Raw genomic sequence first — 24,633 nt, forward strand, 5'->3', positions numbered from 1 at the left:
GAACTGTAAGTCCCAGGAATCTTTGGGGGAAGCCATAACATTAAACTGATATAAAACAGACATAAGATTATATTATAGATATTTTCAGATATGTCCCCACCTGGAATGGATTTTTATTCATTTCATGCATTTTCTATATGAATTTGTATTACAATTTAAAATATAACAATACATTTAATACAATGCTACATCATCAATACTTATTACACAATACTATAACAATTCATACTTAACACTTTAAAAACTCCATCCAGTTATTTCCCAGCAGTTGTCTATTATCCCAGTATTGAGAAGATCTGTTAATTAAATTCCAAACCATGTTCCTCTGCATTTCACCTTGTCTAAATCTCAAATATGTCAACTTCAAACTTGTCAGTAAGCTCAACCCAGTAAGGGTCGAGGGAGGTTTGTGCATACAGATCAATGCTCACGCAGATTTCCTTCCTTAGTTGAAACAAATAAAAATTCAAATGGTTATTTCAAAGGAGTAGCTAGCAAACATGCTGAAGATTTAATTTCCCATTTAATTTCAGCTGCAAAAAGAAAAATCAATAGCCCCAAAATGTAGAGACAGAAAGCTCCAGAGCAATGGAGTGGTACCAACCATGTGGATCATATTTCATGGATATTGAAAGAACTCCTCCCCACCCATTTCAGAGTTCATATCAAGATGTTGGAGCTTATTACCAGAGCCCTACATGCCTTGGGCACCGAGTACCTGAAAGGAATGCCTGCTCCTGCATCAGCCTATCCAGACACTGTATTTATCTACTGATGCCTTTCCCAGAGTACCCTCGGCATCTGTAGTGAGACAGGTGGCAACCAGGGAGAGAGCCTGTTTGGTTGCGGCACACCACCTCTGAAACTCTATCTCCAGGGAAGATTGCCTGGTGCCTACACTGCTAAGAAACATCTAGTGTAATGGTTACAGCCTTTCCCAACCAGTGTGCTTCCAGATGTTGTTGGACCACAATTCCCATCTTTCCTGACCATTGGCAATGCTGGCTGAGGCTGATGGGAGTTGTGGTCTAACAACATCTGGAGGCACACTGGTTGGGAAAGGCTGGGTTAGAGTGTCAGACTGAAACCTTGGAAATCAGGATTCCAATCTCTGCTTGGCCATGAAGCTCACTGGGTGACCTTGGGCCAGTCACCTCATAGGATGATTATGAGGATTAAATCAGGATTGTACTCCACCTTGTGCTGTTTGGAGGAAAGGTGAGATGCAAATGTAATAATAAATAAATAAATAGATTTTGGTGCCAGGAAAATATATTTTATTCTCTCAGGCTTTCAATGAGCATTTTAGAAGATTTTCAAATCTAATTTTAATGCTGCTGTTAACATCAGCTACCCCTGATGTTGTGATTGTATTTTTGTACTGATGTACTTTATCATCATTTTATTTGTAAACCACCTGAAGGGCAGTATAAAAATTCCTTAAATAATTAAAAATATTATTTGCACGTTACATTACACTGCACAATTAACAATGCTAGTTTAAAAAAAAAAACACTTAGTTGGTTCTATAGCATGATGAAGTTTCCCACTTGCCACAAGGTGTTTGAGGCTACAGATTTTCATGGGAATCCTGCTACAGAATGTCCTTCAGGGTAAAATCTCTCTCTCTCTCTCTCTCTCTCTCTCTCACACACACACACACACACACACACACACTATATTGATGGATTTTCTCAGTGCATGCTGCAAGTGTCCCCTTTAGCAACTAGTTATTAAGAGTGTATCACAAAACCATCCAAAGACGTATGAGACAGACTTGATTCTCCCTCAAGCCCTGCCTTGCTCTCTTTTGTTGCTGTCTATTCGCACTGTGGTCTCTGCTCACCCAGGTTACCAGTTTATCAAATCCCTTTTTCTTACCATCTGACAATAGCCTCACCAAGCCTCTCCTCTTCACCCTTGCCTTGAACTAACAGGATTAGTGTTCATTTGTGTGGTCTTGGTCTGGTTGTGATTTATAGCTGCTGACACGGTTCTCTTTTGTATTCCTTTCTGATGAACTCTGAACGCCGTCTTGCTCCTCCGGGTCACCCATCCCACAAAAAGCATAGGGCTTCTGCTTAAGTGCGCATTCCACTAACATATTTCCTATTTGAGAAAGAACAAGCTGCTTCTGAGCGCAGCCAACCTACAGCATCCTCTCATCTTTCACTCTGTATGTCAAGCCTCCTTCAGGCAATGGCTTATTTATTTGCTTACAATGCTTCAGCATTTATAGAGCAACTTAAAAGTATCCAAAGCACATTATTTTTCCATTCTTGTCCCACAAAGACGATGCATTATAATAGACTGAATGATATTGTTCATCCCTGCCAACAACTAAAAATACAAAATAACCAACAATACAGCAGCTAAAAGCAGAAATAAAATAAATCACAAACTAAGTTTCAGCCATTGATAAGAAGTTTAATACCACATGAATGGACTTCCAAATGCCTATTGAAATAAAGGTGTTTTTCAATATTGTTTTCACAGCAAAAAATGAGTTATCCTGATAGGCTTCTCTGGAGAGGGAGCTCGATACCCTGGGTGCCACCCACCCACCTGGGTGCCACCCACCCACCTCTGCCAACCAATCTAACCATATCAAACAAAGGAAAGAACTTGAAGTTGTGGGAAAGAATATGCAAACATATTCTTGGCAAAGGATTCTCCCCAGAAACTCCAGGTACATCTTGGAGAGCTGCTGCCAGTCAATATACACAATACTGAGCAAGAAGAGGCAATGGTCTGCCTAAACAGAAGGCAGCTTCCTATGTTCTTGTGCTGTCAGTGAGCTGAGAATAGGGATGAGCTAGAATACTGCCCAAATCAGATTTGGTACAGAATTTTCCATTAATTCGCTTATTTGCTATAGTTGCAGATCGGATTTTTATATAGCGATATTCTGCAGCTACTTTCAGAAAAGGATTTTTAAAAAGTATTGATATTAATATCAATATTTCCTTCAATTTATCAACATTTCCTTTAATTTGACATTTCCTTTCAAAATACCAATATTTTCTTTCAAAATGTCAACATTAATAGTATTTTTTTTGAAGGGGGAAAAGTTTGGTAAAAGCAGTGGCTTGTGGACAAAGAACTAACATGAACTAGTACTAGCCTGTTAGGCCAATGGAATGCTTTCAAACAGGCATCAGCCAATGGATCCCATCCTTACTTGAGAGTTAGTATTTGGAGGAGGGGCCCTCCTAGGGGAGTGTGGAAAGAAGCAGCTCCAGCAGGTTGTTAAGATGGAGGTTGGAGTTACTGTAGTTACGGATCTGAGTCTCAGCTGTAGTGCATTTTAAAAAACTGATTTTCCTTCATAAGAAGGTAGTCTGGTGGAAGCTGGAGAACACCTCTGAAACTACTACAACTAGGGGAAAAAGTCTTCCTCTATGCAACTTCCTGTACAGGAAAATTCAAATGGGAGAAGTGCTCCTGAAAATATCCAACATGCAGACCACACAGAGCTTTAAAGCACTCAGAAACAAAATGGAAGCCAGTACCATTCTCTCAGAATGCCTAGGTGTCATTTATTCCCACCTGCTGAATGTGGCAGACGGCTATATTTTGAACCAACTGACATTTCCATAGTCTTCAAGGGCAGCCCCTTTTACATATATTCTTAATAATCCTTCAAGAACCCTGTAAAAAGGTAGAAAAATATTATCATCCTTCCCATATTGCTGATTTATTTGGGGCATGGGATTGGCAAGGTTGAGCTAACAGTGGCTTACCCAAGGGCACCTAGTTTAAAAAAAAATGTTTTTATTATATTCTGAATTATACAAACTGTAACCAACCACAACACTTTAAAAATGTTTTAAAAATATAAACACTGTGTTTTCATGCTCACAATCACCTGTCATGGCACAATATTGTCTATGGAACCAATTACCCGGCCTCAATTGTGGGCATAGATCATCTAGTGAGTCATGGCAGAAGCAAGTTTTTAACTGGGGACTTCTGCTTCATGGGACAGTCCCTCAGCCTCTAATGTTTGCCAGCTCACTCTCTCATTTATTTAGAAAGGTTTATAGACCACTTAATCACAAAGTTCTCTAAGCTATATATATTATAGGTAAACATTAAATACAGCCAACATTCAGAAAACTATTACAAACAAATAATTCTATTACTACCTGTGGAGTTGAAAGCCATCATTCCAACTTAATTTTAATCCCCTTAATTTTATTCTGCCTCATATGATTTAAAAAAAAAATCAGCCACATTTTGGTACTATTGTAACAGTATGGACAACGGAAGAGACATGTCAAATTGTGGGGGGGGGGACACCTTTGGCCCCCGTGGTGATGTCATGATATGGTGGGAGTCCGGTCTAAAGAGAAGCCTCTCAAAAGGTCACCAGCAATGATGGATAACTAGCAGGCAAGGCCATTAAACGGTGGGTGTTGCTCACCAAGGGCCGGAGACTTGACAAGGCTGCAAAAAGAAAGTGTCAGAACTAGAAGGAGGAACAAAGAAAAAGGGAGGGGGGAAAAGGACTGCCTGAAGGCTGATGAAGGAAATAATGCTTTGGTAAACTATTCATTTTGCATCTTATCCAAAGAGATCATGTTTTCCCTTTTTACCAATCTTTTCTTCTAGCTCATTAAACTCTCTAATGCGCCTTTTTCCATCTGAAAAGGCAGCTGCCCCTCTTTCAGTCCCCCCAAACTCAGCATCCTGGACATTCACAAAGTGAAAAGCATTCCCTGCTGAGTAGAAACCATGAAATGGGGTTGAAAACAAAGCTTTTGATTAAACCTGACAATTTCAAGCTTCTCATGCTGGCCCCTTCCCCACAAGTAAGAAAAAAAATGACATCATGCATGACACCGGCATCACAGGAGGCTGGGCAAGCACAGAGTCAGGGAAAGGTGGAAACCCCTTCCTTGTTCCACAATTTGGACTAGTTTAATAAGCAAACTAATGCACTTTAGAGTGCAGAGTTTCAAAAGCACCCAAATTCAAACATCATATTAACAGGAAAACCATATGCCTTTACCTGTATGGAACCAGACTGCTGGCACTTAAAATTAAAAAGGTAGCAGAGCAGCTTTTAAACTGACTGAGGGGGGAAACCTGACAGGAGCTGAGAAAGGTCCGGTTCGGAATAAACCTCCCCCCTGGGATAAAAACCAAAGAAATGATGAAATTTTAAAAGGGGTAGGCCTAGAAGTAGGCATTGTGAGAGCAGGGGCACAGGATATAAATTCAGAAGAGCAAAATTACCACAGGCCTAACCACAAGTGCCAAAGACACTTGAAGAGAGACACTGCTTACAAGTGCCTGTACGCTAATGCTAGGAGCCTCCGAACCAAGATGGGAGAACTGGAGTGCTTGGTCTTAGAGAAGAGCATTGATATAGTGAGCATAACGGAGACCTGGTGGAATGGAGAAAACCAGTGGGATACGGTTATCCCTGGATATAAACTATATCGGAAGGACAGGGAAGGACGTATTGGTGGCGGAGTCGCTCTATACGTGAAAGAAGGCATTGAATCCAGCAAGCTCGAAACCCCAAAAGAGGCAGACTACTCCACAGAATCGTTGTGGGTGGTGATACCGTGCCCCAGGAGGGACTTAATACTGGGAACGATCTATCATCCCCCTGATCAAAATGCTCAGGGAGACCTTGAGATGAGATATGAAATTGAGGAAGCATCCAAACTAGGAAAGGTGGTAGTAATGGGTGACTTCAACTACCCGGACATAGACTGGCTGCATATGTGTTCCAGTCATGACAAAGAAGCAAAGTTTCTAGATATTCTAAATGACTATTCCCTAGATCAGTTGGTCATGGAACCGACCAGAGGGACGGCAACCCTGGACTTAATCTTCAGTGGGGACCGGGACCTGGTGCGAGATGTAAGTGTTGTTGAACCGATTGGGAGCAGTGACCACAGTGCTATTAAATTAAACATACATGTAACTGGCCAATTGCCAAGAAAATCCAACACGGTCACATTTGACTTCAAAAGAGGAAACTTCACAAAAATGAGGGGATTGGTAAAAAGAAAGCTGAAAAACAAAGTCCAGAGGGTCACATCACTCGAAAATGCTTGGAAGTTGTTTAAAAACACTATATTAGAAGCTCAACTGGAGTGCATACCGCAGATCAGAAAAGGTACCGCCAGGGCCAAGAAGATGCCAGCATGGTTAACGAGCAAAGTCAAGGAAGCTCTTAGAGGCAAAAAGTCTTCCTTCAGAAAATGGAAGTCTTGTCCGAATGAAGAAAATAAAAAAGAACACAAGCTCTGGCAAAAGAAATGCAAGAAGACAATAAGGGATGCTAAAAAAGAATTTGAGGAGCACATTGCTAAGAACATAAAAACCAACAACAAAAAATTCTATAAATACATTCAAAGCAGGAGACCATCTAGGGAGACGATTGGACCCTTGGATGATAAGGGAGTCAAAGGTGTACTAAAGAACGATAAGGAGATTGCAGAGAAGCTAAATGAATTCTTTGCATCTGTCTTCACAGTGGAAGATATAGGGCAGATCCCTGAACCTGAACTAACATTTGCAGGAAGGGATTCTGAGGAACTAAGACAAATAGTGGTAACGAGAGAGGAAGTTCTAAGCTTAATGGACAATATAAAAACTGACAAATCACCGGGCCCGGATGACATCCACCCGAGAGTTCTCAAAGAACTCAAAGGTGAAATTGCTGATCTGCTAACTAAAATATGTAACTTGTCCCTTGGGTCCTCCTCCGTGCCTGAGGACTGGAAAGTGGCAAATGTAATGCCAATCTTCAAAAAGGGATCCAGAGGGGATCCCGGAAATTACAGGCCAGTTAGCTTAACTTCTGTCCCTGGAAAACTGGTAGAAAGTTATTAAAGCTAGATTAACTAAGCACATAGAAGAACAAGCCTTGCTGAAGCAGAGCCAGCATGGCTTCTGCAAGGGAAAGTCCTGTCTCAGTAACCTATTAGAATTCTTTGAGAGTGTCAACAAGCATATAGATAGAGGTGATCCAGTGGACATAGTGTACTTAGACTTTCAAAAAGCGTTTGACAAGGTACCTCACCAAAGACTTCTGAGGAAGCTTAGCAGTCATGGAATAAGAGGAGAGGTCCTCTTGTGGATAAGAAATTGGTTAAGAAGCAGAAAGCAGAGAGTAGGAATAAACGGACAGTTCTCCCAATGGAGGGCTGTAGAAAGTGGAGTTCCTCAAGGATCGGTATTGGGACCTGTACTTTTCAACTTGTTCATTAATGACCTAGAATTAGGAGTGAGCAGTGAAGTGGCCAAGTTTGCTGACGACACTAAATTGTTCAGGGTTGTTAAAACAAAAAAGGATTGCGAAGAGCTCCAAAAAGACCTCTCCAAACTGAGTGAATGGGCGGAAAAATGGCAAATGCAATTCAATATAAACAAGTGTAAAATTATGCATATTGGAGCAAAAAATCTTAATTTCACATATACGCTCATGGGGTCTGAACTGGCGGTGACCGACCGGGAGAGAGACCTCGGGGTTGTAGTGCACAGCACGATGAAAATGTCGACCCAGTGTGCGGCAGCTGTGAAAAAGGCAAATTCCATGCTAGCGATAATTAGGAAAGGTATTGAAAATAAAACAGCCGATATCATAATGCCGTTGTATAAATCTATGGTGCGGCCGCATTTGGAATACTGTGTACAGTTCTGGTTGCCTCATCTCAAAAAGGATATTATAGAGTTGGAAAAGGTTCAGAAGAGGGCAACCAGAATGATCAAGGGGATGGAGCGACTCCCTTACGAGGAAAGGTTGCAGCATTTGGGGCTTTTTAGTTTAGAGAAAAGGCGGGTCAGAGGAGACATCATAGTAGTGTATAAAATTATGCATGGCATTGAGAAAGTGGATAGAGAAAAGTTCTTCTCCCTCTCTCATAATACTAGAACTCGTGGACATTCAAAGAAGCTGAATGTTGGAAGATTCAGGACAGACAAAAGGAAGTACTTCTTTACTCAGCGCATAGTTAAACTATGGAATTTGCTCCCACAAGATGCAGTAATGGCCACCAGCTTGGATGGCTTTAAAAGAAGATTAGACAAATTCATGGAGGACAGGGCTATCAATGGCTACTAGCCGTGATGGCTGTGCTCTGCCACCCTAGTCAGAGGCAGCATGCTTCTGAAAACCAGTTGCCGGAAGCCTCAGGACGGGAGAGTGTTCTTGCACTCGGGTCCTGCTTGCGGGCTTCCCCCAGGCACCTGGTTGGCCACTGTGAGAACAGGATGCTGGACTAGATGGGCCACTGGCCTGATCCAGCAGGCTCTTCTTATGTTCTTATGTACATTTAGCCATAGAATAAAAAAGGTAAAGGTGTCCCCGCACTTGTAGTGCGAGTCGTTTCCGACTCTTAGGGTGACATCTTGCGACGTTTACTAGGCAGACCGTATATATGGGGTGGGATTGCCAGTTCCGTCCCCGGCCTTTCTTTACCCCCCAGCATATGCCATAGAATAAAGTTACCATATTTTCATGATTATGCTGTTTATGGATTATGTTTTTGCGGCTGTTTTATTGGGTTGTTTTATGGGTTATTGTATGATTTTTATTCTAATGGACTGTTCTTTTTAAAATTTTATGTTACTCTTTATGCCCTTAAAAGGCATGCAACTAATAAATTGAATAAATAATAGTACTATGACAAACCAATAGCAAATGAACCATTTTGCACACATAGAAGCACATCATTTATGCCCAGACATTCTAGAACATACAGCTGCATCTGGCATCTGGCATATAAAATGACAGATAAATCTGAGGGGCAAGCCAGGGTGAATCTTGGCTCTCAAATAAGGTTTTATATTCCATTAAGCACATCTCTCCAGTAAATGTTAATTAAAAGCATCCATCCTGGCATCATTACAAAATTTGTTGCAAGTAATTGTTGGTGCTGAGATGGAACTTCAAATCTATAAAAGGAATTACCTCCTTTGAAATAACTTCAAAGCTGCTCTGATATTTACTTAAGTCTTGACAATGATTTGCCTGACCTCTAGAAAAATTGCAAGCAAAACACCTTTTGGCTGGTGACTTCAGACAAAATTCATTATGAAGCCTGAGTTTCAAATTTGATTTAGCATCTTCTGGCCTTCTGCAGAAAGCCTTAATCCATGAAAACAATAACTGAGGTGCCAGAAGGATCTGGAGTTCAGTTACTACCAACTGCTAATCAGACCTTTTGATCAAGTCATAATTTCCTTTGTAGAGAATGTGAGCAACTTCCTACTTCTTCATTCGCTTCCCCATATCATCTCCGGAATCTGGCAGGAAAAGGGGGGAAAACACATAATGGTTTCCACCATTCTACACCCATGCTCCATGCATTTCCTTTTTTCACTCCCCTTCTCTTGCCCTTTTCCCCTCCAGAATTGACACACAACTCCCAACACTACATGCAATGTATGCAGTCAGCTGGCTTCTCTTCAGTCCTGCACGATACAAACAGAATTTCTTCCACACTAATCATTTTGCCATCAGTCAATTACTTCAAGAGAAAAGGGGGGCATTTACTAATAAAAGACCACCTGTCCAGTGCTCAAACTTCATAGGCCTTGTGACACAGTTCCACGCGTTTATTACAAACATAGTTGCATATTTCTTGACTTGCAATACTTCTCAGCCTCTCCTGTGCTATTTGTATTAACTGCCCAATACCTGTAAATGCAGGGTGAGGGAGCATGGGCAAAAAAGATATTTGAAATGGAAACAAACTTTGCAGCCGATATAGGTTTTAAAAGCAATTGAAACAAGAGCCATTTAAAAAGATGCAGTTTATATGCATCATGCCCATCATTCAAACCATGGTTTAGATACTGGGAACATGCAGCAGACTCCCTCACCCCCCTCCCATCTTGTGAGGGAGGAGGGATTTGCACACTTTTATGGTTTGGTGTACTATCATTAAACATGACATCACTCTAAGCAACTTCAGACGATGGTTTCCAGGCAAACCTGGTTAGCTCTAATAATAATTGACCCCAATGTAGACATAACATTAAACCATGGTTATGACAAATCATAAAAAGAGAAGGGAAGATTTCCATACAAAATTGGATCAGGGAGAGCCTGCAGCATAAGAACATTACAGACCTACTGAATCAGACCTAAGCATCAGATGTGAATCAACTATCCACTGCTTAAGGGCAGATTTACATGTAATGAAACCTCAACATCCTAAAAAAAATAGCTATGGAAGAGGATGATTTGGAGCACAGAAGGAGTCAGTGGAAGAAAGTGCTTATCTCTTCCATAACAGATAATCCCCCTCAAACTGCTTTTTCTCCTGGAGAGTTCCATGCATAAATTTTTGCTGCAATCTTATGTTAAGTCCTTTTAAACACAGTGGGACTTACTTGTGAGTAAACATGCATACGATTGCACTGTTACTTTTGCAAAGCTGCTTCTCTCCAGCAAAATAATCAATAGGGTTTGTTATATGCATTTGCATGAAATGTGATGTTCTGTCTCCAGGTGTGATCAGCTTTCAAACAGGATTTCAAAGTTGGGAAGGGAGAAGAAAGCTGGCATTTTCTCTGCTTCTCCCTAAGAGAAAACTCATAAACAAATAAAATCTGGACATCCGCTAAGTAAAGACTTCACCAAATCAACCAACAGGTGCTCTTTACAGCAGCCAAATACATTGCCAGCTTTCACATAGAGTTTTAGGTTTCAAAAAGTCATAACCCCACTCACCCATGCCAGCTCAAAACCATGAGCCTATCAACAATTCTCAGGTCTATATGTCTGCTAAAAATGAAAACAGTCATATTTAAAATGAATTCTTTCAGTAGGATAGTAGGATCCAGACTTAGCCATGTTTAGAATTAAATTAGCACTTTAATTAGTCATAATTAATTTAAGTCCCACTGATTTCAGTGGGTCTACTCTAAGCATAACCATATCTGGCTCTAACCAGCTCTGTTTGCTCCAAATTGTTTATCTTTCCTTTGAATTTTTTTCCAGTCCAGCTATCATTCACTTAGGCAGGCCCCTCCTCATGAACACAAAACTCTGAACACAGTGCCAAACAGCATTCTGGACATCAGCATTTCACATTGTGTAACATTGCAGCCTCACAGACTCCTAGGACACACATATGCGCACAAACACACAGACTCAAATCAGAGCACACACCAGTGAAGCTATAATATCAGATGCCGATATCCACACTCACTCACTTCTCCCTTCCAGTCTTCATCCATAAAAGTTAAAATACAACAACAAAGAGCCTCACTATGTTCATGAGGGTGAGGACATAATTCTGGACATGTTCCTTCCCATGGAATCGCACAACTGAGTCATCAACTGCCAGCAGAACTTCTATGTTGTAGTCATCTTTCTTGGCGTGCCGCCGCTTCCTATCTGCTTCACCAATCTGGTCTTCAATCAGGTTCAGAGTGTTTGGAAGCTGACCCAGGCTAAAGCCTGGAACTAGAAAAGTTAAAGACCAAAGATAAAGGGATTAAGGAATTACTGCAAGGACGATCAGGTAATTTCAATAACATTCTCGACATCAAAATTTCACATTGTGTAACACTGCACAATGTTGGTCTCTTTAAAGTTTATTGTTCTAAAAAAAAAAAAGGAACACAAGCCAAAACATGCAAATTATGCTCAAACTGCAACATATATGCAATAGTATGGGAGTTTGGATTATCTTTATTGCTGTGAATGGATCTATCACTATTATTTGTGCCTAAAGTATTGCCTACCAGGGGACAAGAATTGGACAAGGAAGGCTTAATGTTCCTTAAAGAGGAAAAAGATAGCCATGTTGGCCCATAAAAAAAAATCCAAAATTCATAGTAGAGCAATACCTTTTATTAGGCCAACTAAAATGACAAAGTTTGCACGCTATTTTGTGACATCATGGTTAGCCTAAACAACAGATATTGCCCTAGTATGGATATTGGAATTAATGTTTCTTGATGGCCTTAGCTTTCAGGATTCATCCTTCATTAGAGTTTTAAAAGAAGGATAGAGAAACAGCTAAAAGCAATTTTGCATTTTGAATTTGGACACAAAAAGAAACAGAAAGAGCTGGGAGTTTTGAGATGGTGTTTAGCACATGGAAAGGGCACAGGGGTCCATGCTGCTGACTGGGGTGTATGAGGCAGGATTACTACTTGTGTTATGTGCTTTTACTACGCTCCGCTTGCATAGTTGTAAAAAAAAAAATAGATGGTGTAAGTCTCCAGTACTCTCTCACACAAAAGAAAACTCAAACAGCACATTTCCTATACCTCTCACCACCCAAAGGGAGTGATTAACAACACCAACTGCAGATTTGAGGGTTTTATGATTGCAGAGCTCTGGAAAAAAAATTGGCAACCCCCCCCCCCCAATCTTCTTGCTATGTGCAAGGACTTCTTGGTGACTGTCAAAAACAATCTGCATTTCTCTTTGTTCCCCAGGGAAGAAGGAGACTTCTCCCATCACAGTGTGGCAGTGATGAAGTAAACTGTACCTACTCAAGTATGCCACACTCTAAAGGTCTTAAAAGGAGCAGAAACTATATCCCTTTCACACTCTACATGTGCATATTGATTGATTGATTTGATTTATTAGTCTCATAATACAAAAGGAGTTTCTAGGTGACTTACAATAAAAAGAGAGTTAAAAACACAGAAATCCTGAATACACTAACTTCAAGAATCCCATCAAAAACAGCAGAATATGGGCCACCATGATCCACAATCTACCAAATATGGAAATATGCAAAGCAGAGAACAGATATATGGGCACAGAGCTAGTGGTTGACTTCCTGGGTCTCCCAAGGATCCTGGGAAAATTAAGGGAGAAAAATGAAGTGTCCATATAAGAAAGAGAGAGTGTGTATTTTTCCATTAAGGGGTAAAACGTATGGCAGCACCTACCCTGTGGAATCCCCTCCCCTTAAATATTAGGCAGGCGCCATCTCTAATATATTTTCGGTGCCTTTTGAAGACTCTTTCAACAAGCCTTTTATGTTGAGACCTATCCCAGGTCTGCATCTATGTTGGAATTGCTTTTTAATATGTTTTTTTAAAAACCTTTTTTTAAAAACAATATGTTTTTAACCCTTTCTTTTAAGATGTCTTTAAAAGCTTTTTTTTTAAAATGTTTTGTTTTAATGTATGTTAAGGTCTGTTTTTATGATGTTTTAAAGTGTTTTTAGCGCTTTTGTTTGCCGCCCTGGGCTCCTGCTGGGAGGAAGGGTGGGATATAAATCAAATAATAAATAAATAAATAAAATCAAGTTAATGAGCACTAGGTTTGAATTTACAAACAGGATTCCAGCTATGCTTCCTGTGGAAGAGTAGTGGGAGGAAAAGGCACAATGCTTCAAAGACCACTGCAGCACCTTGGCAGGAGTCAAGGTAAGAAGTATTACCTCTGTGTCAAACCTATCTGGAATGGACATGGGAGGACTTAACATGATGCATGAAATGTGCAGTCATCTAAACATGAGGACATACCTTCATTAATATGGTCCTTGAATGCTTCTGTTCTCCCTTGTTTGATGGTAGACCTACGGTAGACCACATGAGCTCTCCCATTCTTTTCTTTCTCCCACTGTCCTCTTTCCAGGGGCTCAATAAAAAACTCACCACTGTCTGTACGAATCAGACCTGCCTGGAAAACCATGAAAGAAAATGATGAAAGAAAAGTTACTAACATGGAATGTGAAGCCATTTTTCGCCCCTATCTATTTAGCAGGATTAACGTATCCCTGAATCCTGCACATTCTAGAGTGAAAATGCAGGACCTCACTGATCACGTAATTTACTGTTTGCAAGGATGGACACCGCTAAGGGGTCTATTTGTTTCACTTGTCGATAAAGGAATAGAAGTGTTAAGATTTTCTTGTTGTGCATTATAGCATTGGGCATTCCTGAATATTTGTGCTGGAGAGAATATGAAGCCAAGACATTGGTGAATTTCTGCTGGGGTCCCTAAATGCAAACAAACGTCCACTTGGGAATAAAGTCACAGCAGAAATGGAATGAGGGGTGCAACATCATTTCAAAGACAGCTGTATTTGCCCTCACAGGCACTATTATTTTCAGTACAGTGACAAACTTTAATGCTCACAGGAGTTCTTATATTATCAGTAATAACTTCTGGTAATTGTGTGGATTTTACTCATTTGTGCCATTACAAATTTTGTTGGATCCTCTATATTCTTTCCAAATATTCTTCTTATCAGATGCCACTGTCAAATCCTCCATTTTCAAACTGTATTTTCAATAGGGTTGCCAGGTCAGAAGCATCCCAAAATCTGAGATTTTAGGGGCGGGCCCAAGTGATGTCACAGGGTGGGCCCAAGTGATGTCATTAACCATGATACATTAAGCATCAACCACAGTTACTTGGAGCGTACAATTAAAAAAAATCTGACTGGAAATTAAGCTAGACATCTTAGCTAAAAGATGGAGCCTGGGTAGGGAACATTTAATCTAGCCTACTTGCTTTCGGCAAGAAGGCTTTAAGTGCCTTCAGGCCAGGCCAATCACCAGAAGCCCACTGTAGGAAGAAAGGAGCCTAGTGTTGTGGAGATGTTAGATGGGAACATTCAGGAGTAAAGATGGATGCTCCTGAAGGCTGCAATTCTAAACACACGTACTAAGGGACTAAGCCCCCATAGAACTCAACAAGACTTACTTCTGAGTAGATATAGTTTGGATTGTGCTGTTGGTAAAGCTTGACTAGGGATCCTCTGCAAAGACATCCATATCCAAGCAAGGTTGGCAACCCCCTGCCTGGAATGCCCTGCCCTTATCTCTTAATGTGGCTGCTCCAAACTTCTTTACAGATTTGACCCTTCACTTCAGAAAGAGGTCTGAGAAATGAGTAAAAGTAAGAAGATTCTCTACCCTTTCTGTCTGCATAGATGCCTTCATCCTTCCCCTGCACCCAGCAACAGCTCTGGGCCAGATGGGACGCAGTGGCATCTCATAGAGGACACCCTCCACTTTCCTGGGGTATATGATTTGTCCTGGCCCAGAGCAGATTTTGGGGTGGGCACCCCCAGTTACTTATTTTTTCCTGTATGTTTTGGTCTGCTTTGATTTTGCATAGATGCCCTCATCCTTCCCCTGCACCCAGCAGAAGCTTTGGGCCAGGCGGGACGCAGTGGCATCTCGTAGAGGACACCCTCCCCTTTCCTGGGGTATATGATTTGTCCTGGCCCAGAGCAGATTTTGGGGTGGGCACCCCCAGTTACTTATTTTTTCCTGTATGTTTTGGTCTGCTTTGATTTGGCATAGATGCCTTCCTCCATGCCCTGCGCCCAGCAGAAGCTCTAGGCCAGGCGGGACACAGTGGCATCTTGTAGAGGACACCCTCCCCTTTCCTGGGGTATATGATATGTCCTGGCCCAGAGCAGATTTTGGGGTGGGCACCCCCAGTTACTTATTTTTTCCTGTATGTTTTGGTCTGCTTTGATTTGGCATAGATGCCTTCCTCCATGCCCTGCGCCCAGCAGAAGCTCTAGGCCAGGCGGGACACAGTGGCATCTTGTAGAGGACACCCTCCCCTTTCCTGGGGTATATGATATGTCCTGGCCCAGAGCAGATTTTGGGGTGGGCACCCCCAGTTACTTATTTTTTCCTGTATGTTTTGGTCTGCTTTGATTTGGCATAGATGCCTTCCTCCATGCCCTGCGCCCAGCAGAAGCTCTAGGCCAGGCGGGACACAGTGGCATCTTGTAGAGGACACCCTCCCCTTTCCTGGGGTATATGATATGTCCTGGCCCAGAGCAGATTTTGGGGTGGGCACCCCCAGTTACTTATTTTTTCCTGTATGTTTTGGTCTGCTTTGATTTGGCATAGATGCCTTCCTCCATGCCCTGCGCCCAGCAGAAGCTCTAGGCCAGGCGGGACACAGTGGCATCTTGTAGAGGACACCCTCCCCTTTCCTGGGGTATATGATATGTCCTGGCCCAGAGCAGATTTTGGGGTGGGCACCCCCAGTTACTTATTTTTTATGATTTTATGACATCATTATGTATTTATGATAATATCAGAAGCCTGATTATTTTGATTGCGTAAATGTATTGTTATTCTTGACAGGGAGAGTCCCCCGATCACAGTGATATAACATACAGGGTACCCCAACATATATTTTGGGGTTCAGAGACATGTTAAGTTTGGTTTGAAGTTGCTGTAGTTGTCAACTCTTCTTTTTTAATGTTTTGAACTTTCAAGCAAATAAGGAACTAGGAACCAACTTCAGCGTCGTAGCAGTTAAATAGATTAAACAGTCGCGGGGGGCGGCTGATGTTTTGGTGTATATCTCGGGAACCAGACCACCTAGAAACTTAATTTTTTTTAAATTGAAGCCAAGAGTCCGGGGATTAAGGGGTGCTAGCCAGAGAGCTGGAGTGGGCCCCCAAAGACCAGAGACTCCAGCCAAAAAACAGACCTGGTAACTCTAGTTTTCAAGTGCCTTCCTGGTTTCAACTAATCACAGTTCTGATTTCAATTCATATGCTACATTTTAAATGTCCAGGCAGAATCTGCCTCAGATACGTGAAGTATCACAACAATGAATATCCCCAGGCAAAGAAGTATCTGCACGAAACAAATGCTACTAAAAATGCTTGAAATACCAGATGTCTGAAATAAGTATTATGATTCAAGTAAATGTTTTTTATGTTTTTTAATGTTTTCAACCCTTTTTAAAAAAAATTTTAATGTTTTTAACGCTGTTTTGACTTAATGTATTTTAAGATTTGTTTTTATGATGTTTTAAAGTGTTTTTAGTGCCTTGTTTGCCTCCCTGGGCTTCTGCTGGGAGGAAGGGCAGGATACAAATTAAATAAATAATCACACACTAGAGACCAACAGTTTTTGGCAATGATGTTAATATTGATATACCGGTCTATATTCTGCCTGATCACTTTTTACTTCATGTGTTGGCTACGAGAAAGCTCTTTTGTAATACACATCAGTGGTATTCTTTGAAGCTCTGCAACAATCCAGACAATTTTTCTAAGAAATATTTTTGTCCCTATTAAAACAACAAATTCTTTGGGAATTTAAACTAGCATCAGCCATGTTACCATATTTTGTAGCCTCCAGTCCTGTGCTAATTTGATGCCACAGATTCCAATACATGCCAGTCTGAGGCCTGTGGACAGCAGGTACTAAGTTTTCAGACCAACTAGCTTCGAAAGTTGAAGAAAAATCCATACACTGCAATGGTCTCACACTGACTGCATAGCCATAAACTTACTTTGAACATCAAGCAGGCAGGAGTTCATGGGAATGCACTGTAAATAATTTTCAGACATGTTGAATGCTTTAAAAGCTTTGCCTGGTGTAAACAGAAGGGCAGCATAGGCCAAAGGGAGATAGAATATAATTCAGCAGACCACCCTTTGCAACTTGTTGCCCTCCAGATGCTTCGGACTACAGCTCCCATCAGCCCCAGCTAGCATGGCAACAGGTTGGTGAAGGCTGGTCTAGACGACACACCTGGGAAGGATTATTTGTACCATAAACCAACCACATTTAGGGTGATCTCAAGATGCCTTACATGGCCATCATTTTCTTTTCTTTTGTTTTTTAATGCCATAAACATACATGCAACCATATTTGTATACTGTGCTTGCATCAATAAAAATAGCTCTGCTTAGGTCAATCACCTCCCGCCTCTCAAACCTCCCCCCTCCCCTTTCAACACAGCTTATGCATCCAAAGCAGCACTGGCAGCAGCACTCCAAATTGCAATACGGGGGAACAAGAGAGGTCTGATTTCTCCCACTCCCTCCAGTGTTTGCTACTCATAAGGAGTGCACTGCAGAGTGGGGAGGGGGAGCAATCAAATCTCTCTTGTTCTCTCCTAGTACCTTCATAGGACATCCAATGAACCTGACTGTTGGAAGATGCAGGACAGACAAAAAGAAAGTACTTCTTCACACAATTTTGGAATGTGCTCCCACATGATGTAGTGATGGCCACCAGCTTGGATGGTTTTAAAGGAGAATAAGGCAAATTCATGGTGGATAAGGCTATCAATAGCTACTAACCATGAGAGCCACTGTTGGAAGTAGCATGCCTCTGAATACTAACTCCTGGAAATCACAAGTGGGGAGAGCGCTGTTGCACTCAGGTACGGCTTATGCCTGTAGGCGCCTGGTTGACCACCATGAGACCAGAATGCTGGCTAGATAGACTTTTAGCCTGATCCAACAGGACTCTTTTTATGTTCTTTCTTACCACATCTGGAGACCACCTTTATTGGTTACTGGGACTGACTTCCAAGTAGACAGGCATAGGATTACACGGTAAGGGGGGGGATGGACTGCCTTCAAGTCGATCCCGACTTATGGTGACCCTATGAATAGGGTGTTCATGGTAAGCAGTATTCAGAGGAGGTTTACCATTACCTCCCTCTGAAGATAGTTCTCCCCAGCTGGCTAGGGCCTGCTCAGCTTGCCACAGCTGCACAAGCCAGCCCCTTCCTTGTCTGCATCTGCCAGCTGGGGGGCAACTGGGCTCCTTGGGACTATGCAGCTTGCCCACGGCTACATAGCTGGCAGGGCACGTAACCCCTGAGCCACTCACTGTGGGGGTGATCTTTAGCTGGCCCTTGACACCCAGGAGACATGAGCAGGGATTTGAACTCACAGACTCTGGATTCCCAGCCAAGCTCTCCTCCGCACTGTGCTATACCAGCTGTACACTGTAAGAGTAGCCAGCAGCATATTAATTTGGTTGAACTTTCTCTAGGAAATGGTGCACCTTGAAACTCTGGGAATTGTAGCTTTGTGAGGGGAAGAGAGGTCTCCTAACAAGTCTTAGTATCATTAACAAATTACATTTCCCAGGATTCTTTGGGGGAAGCCATGACTGTTTAAAGTGGTATGATGCTGCTTTAAATGTATGGTGTGAATGTGGCCTAAATGTTCAACATGTGGTACAAGGAATTTTCAACTTACCTTGAATACATAATGACCAAAATTAAAACAGAGTTAATCCTTGTGACTTTGATATGTGGGTAACATGCTCTATAATCCTCCCTCACAGTTTTCCCCTCTCTATTACGAATGAATTTATTAGTCCATAGGGATAAGAAGAGAAATGAAATTCTAATTCTTGCCATTCAAATCTCTAATAGTTTCCATTACCGTTCTACTTTACATATATCTAACAATCTTGTTGTTGTTATGTGCCTTCAAGTCGATTACAACTTATGGTGACCCTGTGAATCAGTGGCCTCCAAGAGCATCTGTCATGAAACACCCTTCCTTTATGGAATCAATCCATCTTTTGTTTGGCCCTCCTCTTTTTCTACTCCCTTCTGTTTTTCCCAGCATTATTGTCTTTTCTAGTGAATCATGTCTTCTCATTATGTGTCCAAAGTATGATAACCTCAGTTTCATCATTTTAGCTTCTAGTGATAGTTCTTTTTAATTTGTTCTAACACCCAATTATTTGTCTTTTTCGCATTCCATGGTATGTGCAAAGCTCTCCTCCAACCCCACATTTCAAATGAGTGGATCTTTCTCTTATGCACTTTTTTCACTGTCCAACTTTCACATCCATACATAGAGATTGGGAATACCATGGTCTGAATGATCCTGACTTTAGTGTTCAGTGATATGTCTTTGTATTTGAGGACCTTTCCTAGTTCTCTCATAGCTGCCCTCCCCAGTTCTAGCCTTTTTCTAATTTCTTGACTATTGTCTCCATTTTGGTTAATGACTGCGCCAAAGTATTGATAATCCTTGACAAGTTCAAAGTTCTCATTGTCAACTTTAAAGTTACATAAATCTTCTGTTGTCATTACTTTAGTCTTCTGCTGTAGTCCTGCTTTTGTGCTATCCTCTTTAACTTTCAACAGCATTTGTTTCAAATCATTACTGATTTCTGCCAGTAGGATGGTATCGTCTGCATATCTTAAATTATTGATATTTCTCCCTCCAATTTTCACACCTCCTTCATCTTGGTGCAATCCTGCTTTCCGTATGATATGTTCTGCATATAGATTAAACAAAGAGGGTGATAAAATACACCCTGCCTCACACCCTTTCCAACTAGGAACCAATCGGTTTCCCCATATTCTGTCCTTACAGTAGCCTCTTGTCCAGAGTATAGGTTGCGCATCAGGACAATCAGATGCTGTGGCACCCCCATTTCTTTTAAAGCATTCCATAGTTTTTCATGATCTACACAATCAAAGGCTTTGCTGTAAACTATAAAGCACAGGGTGATTTTCTTCTGAAATTCCTTGCTCCGTTCCATTATCCAACATATGTTTGCGATATGCTGTCTGGTACCTCTTCCTTTTCTAAATCCAGCTTGGGCATCTGGCATTTCTCGCTCCATATATGGTAACAGCCTTTGTTGTAGAATCTTGAGCATTGCTTTACTTGCATGGGATATTAAGGCAATAGTTTGATAATTACTGCATTCACTGGGATCCCCTTTCTTTGGAATTGGGATATATATTGAAAGTTTCCAGTATGTGGGCCATTGTTTAGTTTTCCATATTTCTTGACAAATTTTTGTCAAAATTTGGACAGATTCAGTCTCAGTAACTTGCAGCAACTCTACTGGTATGCCATCTGTTCTTGGGGATTTGTTTCTTCCAAGTATTTTAGGAGCAGCTTTCACTTCACATTCTAAAATTTATGGTTCTTCATCATACAGTTCCTCTGTGAATGAATCTGTCATCCTTGCATCTCTTTTATAGAGTTCTTCAGTGTATTGTCTCCATCTTCCTTTTATTTCATCATGTCAGTCAGGGTGTTCAACATCCCTACTCTTGGTTTAAATTTCCCTTTAATTTCTCTAATCTTTTGGAATAGGGCTCTTGTCCTACCTTTTTCATTGTCCTCTTCTATTGCTATACAATAACTATTGTAATAGTTCTCTTTGTCCCTACATACTAGTCGCTGTATTGTTGCATTTAGGGTTCCGACCGTGTTTCTATCTCCTTTTGCTTTCCTTATTTATTTATTTATTTATTTATTTATTTATTTATTTATTTATTTATTTAATTAATTAATTATACTTGTATACCGCCCCATAGCCGAAGCTCTCTGGGCGGTTTACAGTAACTAAAAACATTAAAACAAATACAATTTAAAACAGATCTTATAAAAACAATTTAAAACACATTTAAAAATTTAAACAGTATAAAACACATGCCGAAATGCCTGGGAGAAGAGGAAAGTCTTGACCTGGCGCCGAAAAGATAAGTGTTGGCGCCAGACGCACCTCATCAAAAAGATCATTCCATAATTTGGGGGCCACCACTGAGAAGGCCCTCTCCCTTGTTGCCATCCTCCGAGCTTCCCTTGGATTAGGCACCCAGAGAAGGGCCTTTGATCTTGAATGTAGTGTACAGGTGAGTTTGTATCGGGAGAGGCGTTCCATTAGGTATTGTGGTCCCAAGCCATGTAAGGCTTTATAGGTCAAAACCAGCACCTTGAATCGAGCTTGGAAACATACAGGCAGCCAGGGCAAGTGGGCCAGAATCAGTTTTATATGTTCAGACCGTCTGGTCCCTGTTACCAATCTGGCCACTGCATTTTGCACAAGCTGCAGTTTCCGAACCGTCTTCAAAGGCAGCCCCACGTAGAGTGAATTGCAGTAATCTAATTTGGAGGTTACCAGAGCATGAACAACTGATGCCAGGTTATCCCTGTCCAGATAGGGACGTAGTTGGGCCACCAACCGAAGTTGGCAGAAGGCACTCTGTGCCACCGAGGCTACCTGAGCCTCAAGTGACAGAGATGATTCTAGGAGAACCCCCAAGCTACGAACCTGCTCTTTCGGGGGAGTGCAACCCCATCCAGGACAAGTTGGACATCCACCATCTGGACATCCACCATCTTTAACCATTTTAAGAATTTCTTCAGTCATCCATAGAGGTCTTTCTCTCTTTTTAACTAGAGGTATTGTCTTTTTGCATTCTTCCCTGATAATGTCTCTAACTTCAATCCATAGTTCTTCTGTGTCTCTATCAACTAAATTTAAAGCCTCAAATCTGTTCCTTTTTTGATCTTTATATTCTTCTGGGACGTTATTTAAATTGTATTTTGGCATTATGATTGCTTTGTTGTTCTGTTTTAGCTTTACTCTGATTTTCAATATTACCAGTTCATGATCTGTATCTCAGTCTGCTCCTGGTCTTGTTTTCGCAGAAAGTATGGGACTTCTCCATCTTATATAATCAATTTGATTCCTATATTGACCATTTGGTGATGTCCACGTTTACAGTCATCTTTTCGGTTGCTCAAACCTATGCCTCATTAATCCCCTCCAACAATTAAGCAGAACTTAACTGTAACTCAGACATTCATTTTTAATGGGATTCTCTGCACCATATGATGTTAATACAGAACTGTGTGTCTGAGCTTATGCAGAGTTCATACAAAGCAACTGGCCTGCCTCCAGGTATCAGGGGATCTAGGTAGGCTTCATCTAGATACAAGCTCTATAATTACTAATATTCCTGCTTAGGCTTAAAAATATGCAACTTGTCCAAGACTACCCAGTAACTTCATGTCAAAGACAACCATGCTGGACTCCAACATATTAGCCATGAGGTCACACTGTTTTCCCAAAATCCAACAGATTCTCACTTTTATCCTGAAAATAATAATAGTGTTATGGGTTTTGGGGTTGAGATGGATGATTTCTGTGGGTCCCCTTTCCAGCCTCTGATTTGGAACCCTGCACCTAGAGGTGGGCTCTGCCAAGTGCTCATTAACTGGTGAATGGGCCAGGGAGATTCTATTGTTATTGAAACTCTTCAGGAGAGCCCCTGCTCCTGTGGCCTAACAGGGTCTTGTGTTTATAGATAGTATGAGGAAAGGCTGGGAACTAGAGACAGGCAGAGTGGCTGGCTCCCTGCACCATGGCTTTAGGGTGCCTCCTTTAAGCCTGATGGAAAACACAAGATCTATTGAACTGTTGATACTTTGAATTCCTCCATCTTAAACTCAGGTTGGAATATGTGTAAATAAAAAACATATTTCATAAAGACACCATAGACTCTGCTAGTCTTCTTTCCAAGGAAACCAAACCCTGGGCAAGCGGAGGGACCCCTGGAGATCTCTCACTGCTCAGAGATTAGGGTGGCATGCAACGGTAGTAATAATGCTGTAACATTTATGTACTGCTCTAGTTTTTTCCAGAAATTTTGCATACACTATCAGCAATCCCTTACAATATGGATGGGGAACCTATGGCACTCCAGGTGATATTGGCCTGCAACTTCCATCATCCCTGGCCATTGGCCATGCTGGCTAGGGCTGATGGAAGTTACAGTCCAACAACATCTGAAGGGCCATAGGTCACCCACCCCGACCCTACAAGAATTAGGGCATGGCAAGTAAATACTGTTATTCTCATTTAACATCTGGAGGGACAGACACTAAGAGAGTGTGGCTTGCCTAAGGGCACATAACATAATGAGTTGATTGCAGAAGTGAAGTTCAAACTCAGTCTGGCTCTCACAACTAGCTTTGGCCACCAGCTACAACAGCTCAAATTTATGGCATGCTTAGAAAGAAAAATATTGGGCAATATCCAACATTAGCTGTACTCATAGAAGGCCGATTAAAATCAATGTACTCAGTCCATTGATTTCAATGGGTTTACTCTGAGTATGACTAACACTAGATTTCACCCACTGTCAACAACAACCTGAAGATGGTTAATAGAAGTTTTTATATATATATATCTGTTAACAGTTTATGAGTACATGCTGATCTGGGGGATACACACGAGGAGGAGAATGTTCACCTTGGGGACCATCAAAACATCACAGTGGAGCTAACTACAGGAAGGATGCCGATTAACCAGGGAGGGGAGAGGAGGGGGGAGAGAGAGTTTGCCAAGTTTTTTGCTTTCAAACTGCCGCCAGAAAAGCGAGGAGCAAAGCCAGTGTCCTCCTACTGCCATTTAAAAAACCCAAACTGTACACTAAAGTATTATTTAAGAATATCTGTAGGCTTATCTTCATGCTTCCAAAGGCATCCCAGAAATTATTTTAAAAAACAGCTTAGTAGGTTAACAACAGTGCATCCAAAGGTATGGGGAAGATGACCCATAGTGAGACAGGAAGGAATTCCATCTTCATGGTGCTTGTTTCAAGAATACCCTTTCCTAAGGAACCACATACTGAATCACTGCCAAGAGAGTATATACTGCCAGTCTTAAAAGTGTGGGGAACTTTTGTTATATGCTCCCTACTCAGATTCACCAAAAATTGCTGGCTTAATCCCCTCGTCCTGCCCCAGAACCAGAATCTTTGATTTCAAGAGTTGGCAACACTAGGGCCAGCAAAGACTATATATATACAGTACATATATCTAAAATTCTCCTACGTGTCCACTTAATGATATTTCAGTAGTTTTAGTAAGTATGTTCAATTTTATGAAAATATTCTGCATCCTTTTCCCTACCACCACCCGTTTTCTTCTTTAGCCCTGAAGCAGCAATCAGGAATCACATGGCGAGTGTGATGCCACAGGGCCAGCTAACCAATCAGGGCAATGAGACCAATGCGTCTCCACCTGCTGCACTGCAATGTCTCTTTATTAATGTCCTTTCACACCTGATGGAACAGTCACCACCCCTGCAAAATTGGTGAACATGTCTATCCTCTTTCATAATCACTCC

At 41.4% G+C, this 24,633-nt stretch overlaps 1 protein-coding gene across 10 annotated transcripts in view; it reads right to left on the reverse strand.

The window, feature by feature from the left end:
• The window catches only part of ADAMTS14 (ADAM metallopeptidase with thrombospondin type 1 motif 14), a 96,058-nt gene that overhangs the window by 60,356 nt on the left and 11,069 nt on the right, over positions 1-24,633 (reverse strand). For all 10 annotated transcript variants that reach the window (XM_061635262.1, XM_061635261.1, XM_061635260.1 and 7 more), the window contains 2 exons: positions 13,468-13,624; positions 11,244-11,440 (listed from right to left, as the gene is read on the reverse strand). In XM_061635262.1, coding sequence (XP_061491246.1) covers positions 11,244-11,440; positions 13,468-13,624 — 354 coding nt within the window. The remainder of the gene's footprint in view (positions 1-11,243; positions 11,441-13,467; positions 13,625-24,633) is intronic.

The sequence above is a fragment of the Rhineura floridana genome, chromosome 7 (genome assembly GCF_030035675.1).
Source record: "Rhineura floridana isolate rRhiFlo1 chromosome 7, rRhiFlo1.hap2, whole genome shotgun sequence".
Taxonomy (NCBI): Eukaryota; Metazoa; Chordata; class Lepidosauria; order Squamata; family Rhineuridae; genus Rhineura; species Rhineura floridana.